Below are 14,671 nucleotides of genomic sequence, written 5' to 3' on the forward strand. Positions count from 1 at the left end.
GAGGGCAGGAGTTCAATACCACCCTGGACAACACAGTGAAACCCCATCTTTACTAAAAATAAAAAATAAAAAATTAGCCAGGCGTGTGGCGCACACCTGTAATCTCAGCTACTCGAGAGGCGGAGGCGGGAGAATTGCTTAAACCTGAGTGAGCCAAGATCACACCACTGCCTTCCAGCCTGGGCAACAGAGCGAGATTCTGTCTCAAAAATAAATAAATAAATAAATAAAATACAAATAATTATACCATGAGAACTAAATAAATCAAAATTTTGTTTTCATTACAAAACTAAAACTTATTTAAAAGAAGAAGCTGAAATACAGCCTTTTGCATCCCAAGTGACTGGATTATTTCCTTCTGTAGACACACTATTAAGTAGCTGACAGATTTTCTTTTATTATAAAACTGGAATGTTGAATTTCCTATCAAGATTTACTTCCTGGCACTTCAAGTACCTTCTAACTTGTTTATATAGAGTTATACTGAAGTAAGTAGAAACACTGAAGGCCTTCAAAAAAAAAAAAAAAACAACTAACCTGTGAATTTTTAATGACATGATTAGCCTCCAGCTGGACAGTAAATGTAACACCAAGTTCTGACGAAAAGGATTTCATTGGTGATAATGTACCAGATGTCAAAACAATAGTCTGAACTTTGCCATTAATATCTGAAAAGGCCTAAAAGAAAACAACATTAGATAAATAAAATTATCTTTAAAAGAGGCTGGGCAAAGTGGCTCACACCTGTAATCCCAGCACTTTGGGAGGCTGAAGCAGAAAGATCACTTGAGTCTAGGAGACCAGCCTGGGCAATATGGTGAAACCCCGTCTCTACAAAAAATAGAAAAATTAGCCGAGCATAGTGACCCTTGCCTATAGTCCCAGCTACTCGGGAGGCTAAGGTGGGAGGATCACTTGAGCCTGGGAGGTCAAGGCTGCAGTGAGCTAGATTGCACCACTGCACTCCAGCCTGGGTGAAGAGCAAGATCCTGCCTCAAAACAACAACAACAACAACAAACAACTATTTTTAAAAGAGTCAACCATATTTATTAAAATGCTGGTACTGAGCAGGAAGACAAAATCTCCATTTACATGATGAGCTTACCACAGCTGGATTTAAGCACCAAAAGTTTAGCACACGAACTGCCGTTTTCTGTCGTGAATGTTTCTTATTTTTTGGTAGAATCAACAACCCATTTTTATCTGAAATATCAATCTGATTTGTCCAGGAGTAAGTCTGTTGAATTGCAATTTTATAATCATCTGCAAATCTAGATGCAAAGAAAATGCTAATTAAGTGGCAAAACTTTGTAAAACCTATGATCCAGCTACATACAATATAGAAACTGATTACATTAAAACTCATTTGAAAGAGCTGGTACCTTCCTATTCAAAAATAACATTCTCCTTACCATTAATTAAATTCAGTAATTCTGATATTAATTAAGTCATTAAATCATAGAATCAACTGATTCTCAGAGGGAATATTAGAAATCATCTAACCATCTATCTTTTACCAGCTACTTCCTAACCTCATTTTCAAACATTACATATGTCAGGGCAGAAGCAGAATTAAAATCCAGGCCTCCTAACTCCCAGTCCAGAGCTCTCTGCATGCTCTACTATATGATGAGTTACAAAATAGAAAACAGCATTATGGTTAAAGAAACTAAAAGGTGGGTTATACTTTTTTATTACATGAGAAAACAGAAAGATAATTTTTACTGAAAGTTTTTAAAGTATTAGCAACAAATTTATAAAATTCTTACATTCCTTTGAAACCTGAGTCTCAGCCCTCATCTACTTTTTTTTTTTTTTTTTTTTTTTTTTTTTTTTTTTTTTTGAGACGGAGTCTCGCTGTGTCTCCCAGGCTGGAGCGCAGTGGCGTGATCTCGGCTCACTGCAAGCTCCGCCTCCCGGGTTCACGCCATTCTCCCGCCTCAGCCTCCCGAGTAGCTGAGACTACAGGCGCCCGCCACCACGCCCGGCTAGTTTTTTGTATTTTTAGTAGAGACGGGGTTTCACCATGTTAGCCAGGATAGTCTCGATCTCCTGACCTCGTGATCCACCCGCCTCGGCCTCCCAAAGTGCTGGGATTACAGGCTTGAGCCACCGCGCCCGGCCCTCATCTACTTTTAATGAAGGTGCTGAACCAAATGATATCTGTGATACCATCCAGTTTATAACTACTTTCAATATCAATCTAGAAAATGGCTAAGTTTAAAAAGAATAAAATGTGGCTGGGCATGGTGGCTTACACCTGTGATCCCAGCACTTTGGGAGGCTGAGGCAGGCAGATCACGAGGTCAGGAGTTTGAGACTAGCCTGGCCAACATGGTGAAACCCTGTCTCTACTAAAAATACAAAAAATTAACCGGGCGTGGTGGCTGGTGCCTGTAGTCCCAGCTATTCGGGAGGCTGAGGCAGGAGAATGGCGTGAACCCGGGAGGTGGAGGTTGCAGTGAGTCAAGATCACACCACTGCACTCCAACCTGGGAGACAGCGAGACTCCGTCTCAAAAAAAAGAAAAGAAAACAAAGGGGAAATCTTCATGATATCAGATTTGGTCATGATTTACTGGATGTGACACTAAAAGTACAGGCAACAACAAAAAAGGAGAAAGATAAATTGGATTTCAACAAGATTAAAAAGCTTTTTGCATCAAAGTACATTATCAATAAATGAAAAAACAACCCACAGAATGGGAGAAAATATTTGTAAAGCATAAATCTCTTACAAGACTGACATCCGGAATACATAAATAACTACAACTCAACAACAACAACAAAACAGTAATTAAAAAATGGGCAAAAGACTCCAACAGGTATTTCTCCAAAAGAGACATACAATTGGCCAATAAGCACATGAAAAGATTCTCAACATCTCTAGTCATTAGGAAATACAAATAAAAACCAGATGAAATCACTTGATACCTATTAGGATGGCTATTATAAAAAAATAAAATAACAAGTGTCAGCAAAATAACAATTCTGATATATGCTGCTACATAAACTGTTGGCAAGGATGTGTAGAAACTGGAACCCTTGTGCATTGATAATGGGAATGGAAAATAATGCAGTTGCTGTGGGAAACAGTATAGTGAGTTCTCAAAAAGTTAAATGCAGCATTACCATATGATCCTGCAATTCCACTGCTAGGTACTTATATACACCCAGAAGAACTGAAAGCAGAACTCAGATATTTGTACACCAACGTTCATAGTAGCATAGTTTACAATAGGCAAAAGATGAAAATAACCCGAATGTCCATTAACATAAGAACAAATTAACAAACTGTGGTATATATATACAACGGAATGTTATTCAGCCATAGAAAGGAATGAAATTCTGATATATGCTACTACATAAATGAACTCTGAAAACACTGTGCTAAGTTAATTGAAATAAGCCAGACAAAAAAAGACAAACATTGTATGATTGCTCTCATGTGAAATACCTAAAAAGGACTTCATAAGATGAAAATAGAATACAGGTTAGCAGGGGATGAGGGGAAAGACTCTAGGGAGTTATTATTTCATGGGTACAGAATTCCTATTTGGAATGATAAAAAAATTTCTGGAAATCTCTGGAAATGAGTACAATGTACAACATTGCAAACATACTGTACTTAATGGCATGGAGTTGTATACATAAAATGGTTAAAATGGTATATTTTATGTATATTTTACCACATACACAAAAAAATACCAGAACTAGGTTCTACTATAACTTAAGTTATAGGATGAGAGGGATTGGTTGTTTTTCATTTTCCACAGTTCGTACAATAAAAAAGGGACTTTCTGACACTGTGGGAACATAAGAAAACTTTAGCAATAGAAGATAAAAATTTAATATGATTTAATTAAATATGTTTAATGATTTCAATATTCATTAATATAAAAGACTAATTTTGGCCAGGTTGGGCTCACGCTTACAATCCTAGCACTTTGAGAGGCTGAGGTGGGAGGATCACTTGAGGCCAGGAGTTTAATACCATCCTGTTCAACATAGTGAGATCTCATCTCTACAAAATAAATAAAAAATTAGCTGGGTGTGGGCTGTGCACACCTGTAATCCCAGCTACTCAGGAAACAGGTGGGAGGATTGCTTAAGCCCAGGAGGTCAAGGCTGCAGTGAGCTGTGATCACACAACTACACTTCAGCCTGGGTGACAGAGCCAGTCCCTGTCTCAAAAAAGCATCAGACTAATTTCAATTCCTCTAAGCCTGTGTCAATAACAGCAAATATATAATAATACCTATAACACTTGTTTCAATTCTCCTATTTACTCACCCAAAATTGGTATGTATTAAACACATGCTAGCACCCAAATTAGGCTATTTTTAAAGGAAAATACACATTAGTTATCTTCACTTACCTGCTATTTTGCCTAAAAAGATAGTCAAGCACCATAAAAAGTCCTTTAAGCATTATTTGAGTTGATGCACTAATAATAGGTACTTCTCTTGCCTCCTCTTTACCATAAATTGGTGAGATTTTTTCCTCTTTTTGAAGAACAGCAGAAAAATGTCCCTATAAGAAATTACCAAATTAAGTGTAGAGGGGTTGGGAGGGAATTGGAAATAGAAACTTCTCAAAAATATAATGAAACCCAAACAAAACATGCATTGAAATTTTAGGTGAACAGAATTGCTATAGTTTGATAGTCTGACTTCTCCGAATCTCATATTGTAATGTGATCCCCAGTAATGGAAGTGGGGCATATCGGAAGGTTTGAGATCATGGCGGGTAGATACCTCATGAATAGATTAACACCCTCCCTACGTGGAGAGGAGGTGAGTTAGTGCTCTGTTAGTTCCCATGAGAGCTGGTTGTTAAAAACAGCCTGACACCTCCCTCCCTTCTCTCTCTCGCTTCTTCTCTTGCCATATGATCTGTACAAACCAGCTCCCTTTCACCTCTTGCCATGACTAGAAGCAGGCTAATGTTCTCAAAAGCAGATGTTGGTGACATGCTTCTTATACAATAACCAAATAAACCTCTTTTCTTTATAAGTTACCCAGCCTCAGGTATTTCTTTGTAGCGATACAAACAGACTAAGACAATTATTAACAGCACAATACTATCAATGTATTTTAGATTGCCATATTAGCAAAATTCTCCTCAAAGACTCTTCAATAATAAGTTAGTATTTAGAAGATTCATTACTTCTCGGTCAATCAGGGTATTATTTGGTGCCTTTCAGAAGTAAGAAATTAAATAAAAATATAGCAAGTAGCTTCTCCAAAAGTCTTTAAAGAATTGATATGTTGCCTTAAATCCATGAATTATTTCCAGAAAGTAATTTTGATGCTGAGAATAATATGACTACATCACAAGCAAAGCTAAATGACTTAAGGAAACAATACATGTTAAATAACAAAATGTATGTTAACTGGCTCATTGGTCTTTACATGGCTCATAAGTTTTAATAATGGATGAAAGTGCAGACAATAAGACAAAATTATAAGAAAACAGAAGAGTATGTTTCCCAGATTGTAAAAGAGAAAATTCTGGATACTGAAGCAATAAAAGATATTGGTGACAACTCTGATGTCTGACAATAAAATGTGTTCAATGAAAATAAAACGAGGAAATAGGATAAATAAGAACGATACATTTTAGTATTCAGATATATTGTGAAACAACACAAATCTATAAGAGTAAAAATCAGCCTTACTGAACAAAACATTAAAGAATACAAATAAGTAGAAAGACTTAAAAAACTAACCAACAAAGAACAAACAAGAAAGACAACATGAATGTGGAAAAATATGCAGCCCTGCAATGAAATACAAATATCAAACTATTCTTTTTGAAAAATGAAGTCCCCCCAGCAACACCTTACATCAAGGCTTAATATCCTTCTCCAACACTGGCAGAACACTGGCAATTTACTCTGATAAAATATAGAAAATATAAACTATTAAAGGTGAGGCGCTGTACTAAAAACAGAAGGGCTAAATGAAATACTACATATTGAATCATGAGAGTACTCCGAGCTCAATTCCCATTAGGTTACCCACACATTGGCAGCTGGGTTGGGGGGGGGGTAGAAAAATAGAAAACTAAGCAATGGAAAAATAAATAAAAAGTTAATTATGGTTCCTTAGGAAACATACATAAAGCTGTATAAAAATATAATCAAATAAGCTACATTACATTACTATCATGAGCTATAATAATACATACACATGATGATATCCACACTGAATATCAATATAACTATACTGGCAGAATAAAGAGTGAAGAGAGAAAAGAAAGAAGGGAAGAAAAGGAGGAAGCAAAGGAGGAAGAGAGCGCGTATGCGTGTGTGTGTGTCAGAGAAGAGTGTGTGTGTGTCTAAAGGAGCTAAATCATCATTATAATTAAGAGAAAGTCAACAGAGAGCATCTAAAATTGAAAACTCAAAAGAAGCAGAACCCACGTTATTTTTTTAAATGTGGTTAAATATCAGAAAAAACCACTACGAGAGATAAAAGTGAGAATTGGGATTGAGGAGTGGGTCAGAGGAATACTTTTCTCAACAGAACTAATTGTATATAGTATATAGTATATAATATAGTATTAATATAGTATATAATATAGTATATATAGTATATAATAAAAATATATGTATATGATATAAAATAATATAAAAATAACCCACAGAAATCACTTTTAAAAGGTAAATTTTAAGCATATGAATTAAATTATAGCTCAATGAAGTTGTCAATTAAAAAATTTTTAACCACAGCAAACATCTCAATAAAGGGTGCAATACTAGTAATTGCTCCTTTAAGCAACAAAACCAGGATGTCTTTTTCTTTTTTTTATTCTTCTTTTTTTTTTTTTTGAGACGGAGCCTCGCTCTGTCACCCAGGCTGGGGTGCAGTGGCGCGATCTCGGCTCACTGCAAGCTCCGCCTCCCGATTCATGCCATTTTCCTGCCTCAGCCTCTCAGGTAGCTGGGACTACAATCTCCCACCACCACGCCCGGCTAATTTTTTGTATGTTTTTTAGTAGAGACAGGGTTTCACCGTGTTAGCCAGGATGGTCTCGATCTCCTGACCTTGTGGTCTGCCCGCCTCGGCCTCCCAAAGTGCTGGGATTAAGGCATGAGCCACCGTACCCGGCCCAGGATGTCTTTTTCATTGCCTGCGATAAACAACGCACTGGAAGTCTGCGCCAGCATAGTAAGAAACAAAAACATGAAGAAATTAGAAAGAAATGAGAAAGAAGCCGGTCATTATTCAGACAATACGGTTATCTATATGGAAAATTTAAGATAATCTGTGGACAAACTTGTAAAATAATTCAACAAGGTGGTTAATAAGACAATTATAAGATAAATAAAAATCAAACACCAGTTTGATATAGCAATAACAATTAAAAACGTAATTTTAAAAATATATCATTTGTAATGGAAACAAACTTTAAGCTACCGAAGAATAAATCTAACCAAAAGTATCTAATCTTTTAAAAATAAAATTATAAAATGTTATTGAAAGATAGGAAGAAATCATAATGAAGAACTATATCTTGTCATGAATGGGAGAACTTCATAATGTAAATACATGAATTCTTTCCAAATTAATCTATAAATACAGTGCAATTACAATAAAAGTTCCAACAGAACTTTTCCTAAAGATTATAAGCTAATTCTAAAATTCAAATGGCTGAGTAAAACAAAGGACAGCTGATACAATTCTAAAGGAAAATAATAAAGTGAGGGATATGCCTTACTATATATAAGCACTTTTCTTATCATTAATTAACAAACGTGACAAATTAGAGAAAAAGAATGGTGGAACAGAATCAAGTCCAAATATAAATTCACACATATATGAAAATTAGAGGGGCTGGGTGTAGCGGTTCACTCTTGTAATCCCAGTGCTTCAGGAGGCCGAGGTGGAAGGATGGCCTGAGGCCATGAGTTCAAGACCAGCCTAGGCAACATAGTAACACCCTGTCTTTACAAAACATAAAAAAATTAGGCCAGGTGTGGGTGGCTCACACTTGTAATCCTAGCACTTTGAAAGACCGAGGCAGGTGGATCACTTGAGCTCAGGAGCTGGAGACCAGCCTGGGCAACATGACAAAACCCCATCTCTATAAAAAATAAATAAATAAATAAATACAAAAAATGAGCCAGGCGTGCAAATATACACCATGGAATACTATGCAGCCATAAAAAAGGATGAGTTCATGCCTTTTGTAGGGACATGGATGAAGCTGGAAATCATCATTCTCAGCAAACTATCACAAGGACAGAAAACAAAACACTGCATGTTCTCACTCAGGGGTAGGAATTGAACAATGAGAACACTTGGACACAGGATGGGGAACATCACACACGGGCCTGTTGTGGGGTGGGGGGAACGGGGAGGGATAGCATTAGGAGATGCACCTAATGTAAATGACGAGTTAATGGGTGTACCACACCAACATGGCAGATGTATACATATGTAACAAACCTGCACATTGTGCACATGTACCCTAGAACTTAAAGTATAATAATAATTAAAAAAATAAAGAATTACCATTTGACCCCGCAATCCTCTTACTTGGTATATACCCAAAAGAAAATAAATTGCTCTACCATAAAAAAATAAATAAATAAATAAAAGAGCCAGGCGTGGTGGCACGCTTGTGGTCCCAGGTACTTGGGGGTGCTGAGGCACAAGAATTGCCTGAACCTGGAAGGCAGAGATTGCAGTGAGCTGAGATCACACCACTGCACTCCAGCCTGGGTAACAGAGTGAGATTCTGTCTCAAAATGAATAAATAAATAAATAATTAGCCAGGTATGGTGATGCATGCCTGTAGTCCCAGCTACTGAGGAGTCTGTGGCAGGAGGATCCCTTAAGACCAGAAATCCAAGGTTACAGTGAGCTATGAATGCACCATTGCACTTCATTCTGGGCAACACAGCAAGACCCTGTCTCTTAAAAACAAAAAAAAAGTTAAAAAATAATTTTTTTAATTTAAAAAAAGAAAATTAAATAGGTAGCAGAGGTGGCATTACAAATTAGAGGGAAATTAATATGCCCCATTTAGGAAACAGTGCTGGGACAATTCTCTATCCATACAGGAAAAAAATTGATTCATAAATTCACAACATAAACAAAATGAATCCAAGGCTTTGCAAAAGTATTTATAAATCCCATCCTTTATAAACAATAAATACCTTAAAACTTTTAGGAGAAATATAACATAGGATAAGAAAAGACTGCTTAAAGTAAATTCAAAAACCACAATTCATAAGGGATGTTCATATCAGAACTGTTTATTACACTGGGAAACTGGAAATAACCTATATTTCAACTTACCAGATTAATCAATTTAGAATATGTACACTCATAAAAATGCTACACTGCAGTTAAAAATTATGTGAAGGAATCTTTAAATAGGAAAAGTATACATAATATATTGTTAAATTAAAAGAGGCTAAAAGAAATGTGTCATACCAGAAATATATTTATAATAAGCAAATATGGGAATAGAAGGCATAAGGAGACATAAATCACAATGTGCATAATGTTCATCTTTGAGTTTATGAGTCATTTTTCTTTGTGCCATTCTGTATTTTCCAGTTTTTTTCTTCGACATACATTTTATTTGTACATTTTATAACTGACATGTAACATATACAGTAGAATGAACTAATCTTACATGTACACCTCACTAAATACACACACCTCCCCATGTAACTAACACCCAACCAGGATACAAAACATTCCTAGAATCCCAGATATTCCTTTGTGCCCCTTCTCAGCCCAAACTGCTCTGAACCCCCACATAGTTGTCAACTTCTCTCACCATAATTAGGTTGGTCTGTTCTTCAATTTCATAAAAATAGATTTATACAGTTTATACCCTTTTGAATCTGGTTTCCTTCACCTAATATAATATTTAAGATTCATCTAGGGTCAGGCGCGGTGGCTCCTAGCACTTTGGGAGGCCATGGTGGGCGGATCACCTGAGGTTGGGAGTTCGAGGCCATGGTGAGCAGATCACTTGAGGTTGGGAGTTCAAGGCCAGCCTGACCAACATGGAGAAACTCCGTCTCTACTAAAAATACAAAAAATTAGGTGTGGTGGCGCATGCCTGTAATCCCAGCTACTCATGAGTCTGAGGCAGGAGAATCACTTGAACCCAGGAGGCAGAGGTTGCAGTGAGCTGAGATCGTGCCACTGCACTTCAGCCTGGGCAACAAGAGTCAAATTCCATCTCAAAAACAAAAAACAAAAAACAAAAAACTATATGGTTGTGTTGGAAGTAGTTCATTTTTTATTGCTATGTAGTATTCTACTATGTGAATATGCTACAATTTATCCCTTTTTTTTAAAAACAGGGCCTTGCCTTGTGCCCCAGCCTGGAGTGTAGTGGTGCAATCACGGTTCACTGTAGCCTCAACCTCCTGGGTTCAGGTGATCCTCCTGCCTCAGCCTCCCAATTAGCTGGGACTACAGCACACTGCCACCATACCCGGCTAATTTTTTGTATTTTTTTTGTAGAGACAGGGTCTCACTATATTGCCCAGGCTGGTCTTGAACTCCTGGCCTCAAGCAATCTGCCAGCTGCAGCCTCTCAAAGTGCAGGATTACTGGCATGCACCATCACCCTCAGCCCCATTTTACTGTTATATAAATAACTTTCAAAATGCAAACAATTTATGCAAAAAAAATTATAAAAGATGTCACAACATGGAAAAATTCTTATAATAGACACCACGTTGCATTTTAAAAATGAAGGGCAAAAATTTATGTATATCCTGATTAAAATATATGTTTTAATAGTCACATACCCAGAATGTTATTGTGATCATGTTAGCAATTATTTTCATCATTTTTTGTTCAAAAACCTCTTTGAGAAATAACATCAGCAAGATGGAAGAATTTAAGTTTTCCAACCCTAGCACTTTGGGAGGCCAAGGCAGGCGGATCACTTGAGGTCAGGAGTCTGACACCAGCCTGGCCAACATGGTGAAATCCCGTCTCTGCCAAAAATACAAATATTAGTCGGGCATGGTGGGGCATGCCTGTAGTCCCAGCAACTTGGGAGACTGAGGCATGAGGATGGCTTGAACACGGGAGGCAGAGGTTGCAGTGAGCTGAGATCACACCACTGCCCTCCAGCCTGGACAACAGAGTGAGACTTTGTCTCAAAAAAAAAAAAGAATTTGAGTTTTCCATTGTCATCTCCCAACAATGAACCAATTCTGACAAGCACCCACATATGAGAGTACCTTTGTTAAGAGTCTAAGAGTCTAGCAGAGAAGTTCCAGGACCCCATTGGAGCAAAAAATCCAAGAACAGATGCATTGAAGAGGGCAAAAAGTATAGTTTCATATTATCCACATCACCCCTGCCCACTAAGTACAGCTCAGTGCCAAGAGAGCCTCCATTAGCCCAAAATTCTTCCCATGGGGAAAAGTGAGAATATAGTGAGTGATTAATGAAATAAAGAAAATGTGGCACATATATATATAATGAAATATTATTCAGTCTTAAAAAAACAAGAAAATTTTGCCATTTGCAACAACATGGATGAAACTGGAAGTATTATGTTATCTGAAATAAGCCTGATAGACAAATACTGCATGCTATCACTCATATGTGTAATCTAAAAAAGTTGTACTCATAAAAGCAGAGTCCTCAGCCCCAAAGTTCACTGGCAAAGATACAGAACAACAGGAACTTTTGTTCATTGCTGGTGGGAATGCAAAATGGTACAGCCACTTTTTGTCAAGAGACAAAGTCTTGCTATGTTGCTCAGGCTGGAGAGCAGCTATTCACAAGCACACAATCATAGTGCACTACAGCCTCAAATTCCTGGGTTCAAGCAATCTTCCTGCCTCAGCCACCCAAGTAGCTAAGACTACAGCCGCATGCCACCATACCCAGCAGTTACAGCCACTTTTGAAGACTGTTAGCAGTTTCTTGCAAAGCTAAACACAGTCTTACCATATAATACAACAATTGTGTTCCTAAGTATTCATACAAATGAGTAGAAAGCTTATCACTAATAGAAATGTTTATAGCAGCTTTATTCACAATTGCCAAAAACTGGAAACCATCAATGTGTCTTTCAGTAGGTGAATGGATAAACTGTGGTACATCCAGATAACGAAATATTATTCAGCTATAAGAAGAAATGAGCTATCAAGGCAAAAAAAATGCATGGAGGAATCTTAAATGCATATTGTTAAGTTAAAGAAGCCAGTCTGAAAAGACTACATACTGCACAATTTCAACTATATGGCATTCCGGAAAAGGCAAAACAATGTAGTAAAAAAAAAAATCTGTGGTTGCCAAGGGTTTGGTGGGTATGGGCATGGTGTGGTGGAGGGATGAAGAGGTGTAACACAGAAGAATTTTAGGACAGTGAATACACTCTGTATGACATTGTAGTGGTGGATTCCTAGGCAAAATCGAATTGAACTCTACAACACAAGGGGTAAACCCTAAGGTAAACTATGGACTTAAATGAACAATAATGCATCAATAATGGTTTATCAATTGTAACAAATATACTACACTCTTGTAAGAGATCAATAATGGGGAAACTGTGGAGTTGGTGTGTATTGTGTATGTGTATAGGTGTGTAGCTGGGAGTGGAAGTATATGAGAATTCTGGACCTTGTGCTTAATTTTTCTCTAAACCTAAAACAACCATTCTAAAATACATAATCTAGTAATTTAAATAAGTAAATAGGAACAAAAAAGAAAATATATTCTTATCTGCAAAAAAACACTAGAAAATATAATGAAATTTATGCAGCCTCTATTTAGAAAAATGTACAAAAGTATATACTCATAAAATTTTGCATATAGCTTCATAAGTTTCATAGTCTTCCAAAGCCTACTCATGATCTCTTCATGAATATCAGGTTTATAATTTCTAAATTAAGATGAACAAAATAGGAATTTCTCCTCATTTTCTAAAATTTTTAACTTTTACAATTGACTAAATAAATCTACAACCTAAAACTATTGACTCCTTTTAGCTTTAAACAAAGCAATTAATCCCTTTAAAGACTTATTTCCTTCAAATTAAGTAATGCTATGTTTTCAGCCACAATTTACCCATGCCATCACCTAAAGATTATCAAATTTAGATAACAAAATTTTTAAAAATTTAAATTGCTATATTTAAAACTTCTGGGTTACTCACTAGATTTAATCTGGATTTAGTCATGACTAAATCACTTCTAATTCACTAAATACATTTCACAGGTAGAAAAAAGATCTTACCTGCAAAATGGGAAAAGTAGCAGTGGTGATGCCCATTTTGTGTAAATTTAAGAGCATTTCATTTCCACTCCATATTTTACAAGCTGATTCATAATCTCTTTCTACAAGATATTCAGAGTTTGCTTCTAACCAACTGAAATAAAATAAAACAATTTTGTCAACCAGTATCATACTTACATGCACTATTTCAACAGAACAAGAGAATCATATTTTCATGCATTGATCTGTATTTCTTGACATTCTTAGGACATGAATGTGGATTAATTAAGAAATCTTTTAAAAAGCATGCATGTTTCATATTGCAAAATAAACTTTATATAACTAAAAAGAAAGCTTTTATTCAGAAGAAACAAACATGCATATGATTTCCCACTTGTTTTGTGGATTCACATTGCTTTACTTAGCTAATGTCTCTTCAACTGAGAGCCAGGTGTTAGGTACTTATCCCAAATATATATAAAAGGAAATGCAAAACAACCTAATAAAGAAATTAAAAGTGTTACATATTAACACAAAAAAGAGAATTACTAGAAAATATATCAATACATTCATTGATCTATATGCACATTCATACATTAAGTGTTTGAATGCCTATTTTATTCCAGACATTGTTCTGGGTAGTGAAAATAACAGCAGTTGAATAAAAAAGGCAAGGTCCTTACTCTCATGGAAATTATATTCTACTAAAGGGAGACAGGAATAAACATAAAAACAAATACATAAATAAGAAAATATCAGGTAGCCATGGGATACTATACAGCCACAAAAAAGAACGAGAACATGTCCTTTATGGGAACATGGATGGAGCTGGAGATCATTATCCTTAACAAACTAACGCAGGAACAGAAAATCAAATACTACATGTTCTCACTTGTGGGAACTAAATGATGAGAACACACGGGCAAGAGGGGAACAGCACGTATCGGATGGTGTAGGGTTGGAGAAGGGAAGACGATCAGGAAAAATAACTAATGAGTATAAGGCTTAATACCTGGGTGATGAAATAATATGTACAAGAAACCCCCATAACATGTTTACCTATATAACAAACCTGCACATGTACCCCTGAACTTAAAAGTTAAAAAAAAGTTCTAATAAAATGAAAAAAAAAAATCAGGTAATGATTTACAAATAAATTATGAAAATAAATTAGTTTAATATAACCTAGTTGCTACTTTAATTTCAATGTCAAGAATGCTCTCCCTGAGGTGACATTTATTCTAACAACTAAATGCAAAAAGTATCCAGTCATGGGAGAATCAGAAAGCAAGAAATATCCAAGCAGAAGGAATAGCTAGGACAAAGGTCCTGAGGTGGTTAGAAAATTTTGCTTGTTTGAGGGCCTGAAAGAAAGCCAATGTGATTTGCAGCACAATGGTTAAAAATGAATAATGGTATGAACAATGTCAGAGTGATAAGTAGAAATCAGGTCA

The 14,671-nt window shown here is 36.2% G+C and overlaps 1 protein-coding gene across 4 annotated transcripts in view; it reads right to left on the bottom strand.

Moving 5' to 3' along the window:
* Positions 1-14,671, bottom strand: part of BRIP1 (BRCA1 interacting DNA helicase 1) — a 180,926-nt gene that overhangs the window by 102,450 nt on the left and 63,805 nt on the right. For all 4 annotated transcript variants that reach the window (XM_045375116.3, XM_005583892.5, XM_015438383.4 and 1 more), the window contains 4 exons: positions 13,239-13,371; positions 4,379-4,533; positions 1,107-1,272; positions 538-678 (listed from right to left, as the gene is read on the bottom strand). In XM_045375116.3, the coding sequence (XP_045231051.2) occupies positions 538-678; positions 1,107-1,272; positions 4,379-4,533; positions 13,239-13,371 (595 nt within the window). The remainder of the gene's footprint in view (positions 1-537; positions 679-1,106; positions 1,273-4,378; positions 4,534-13,238; positions 13,372-14,671) is intronic.

This window comes from Macaca fascicularis, chromosome 16 (assembly GCF_037993035.2).
Source record: "Macaca fascicularis isolate 582-1 chromosome 16, T2T-MFA8v1.1".
Taxonomy (NCBI): domain Eukaryota; kingdom Metazoa; phylum Chordata; class Mammalia; order Primates; family Cercopithecidae; genus Macaca; species Macaca fascicularis.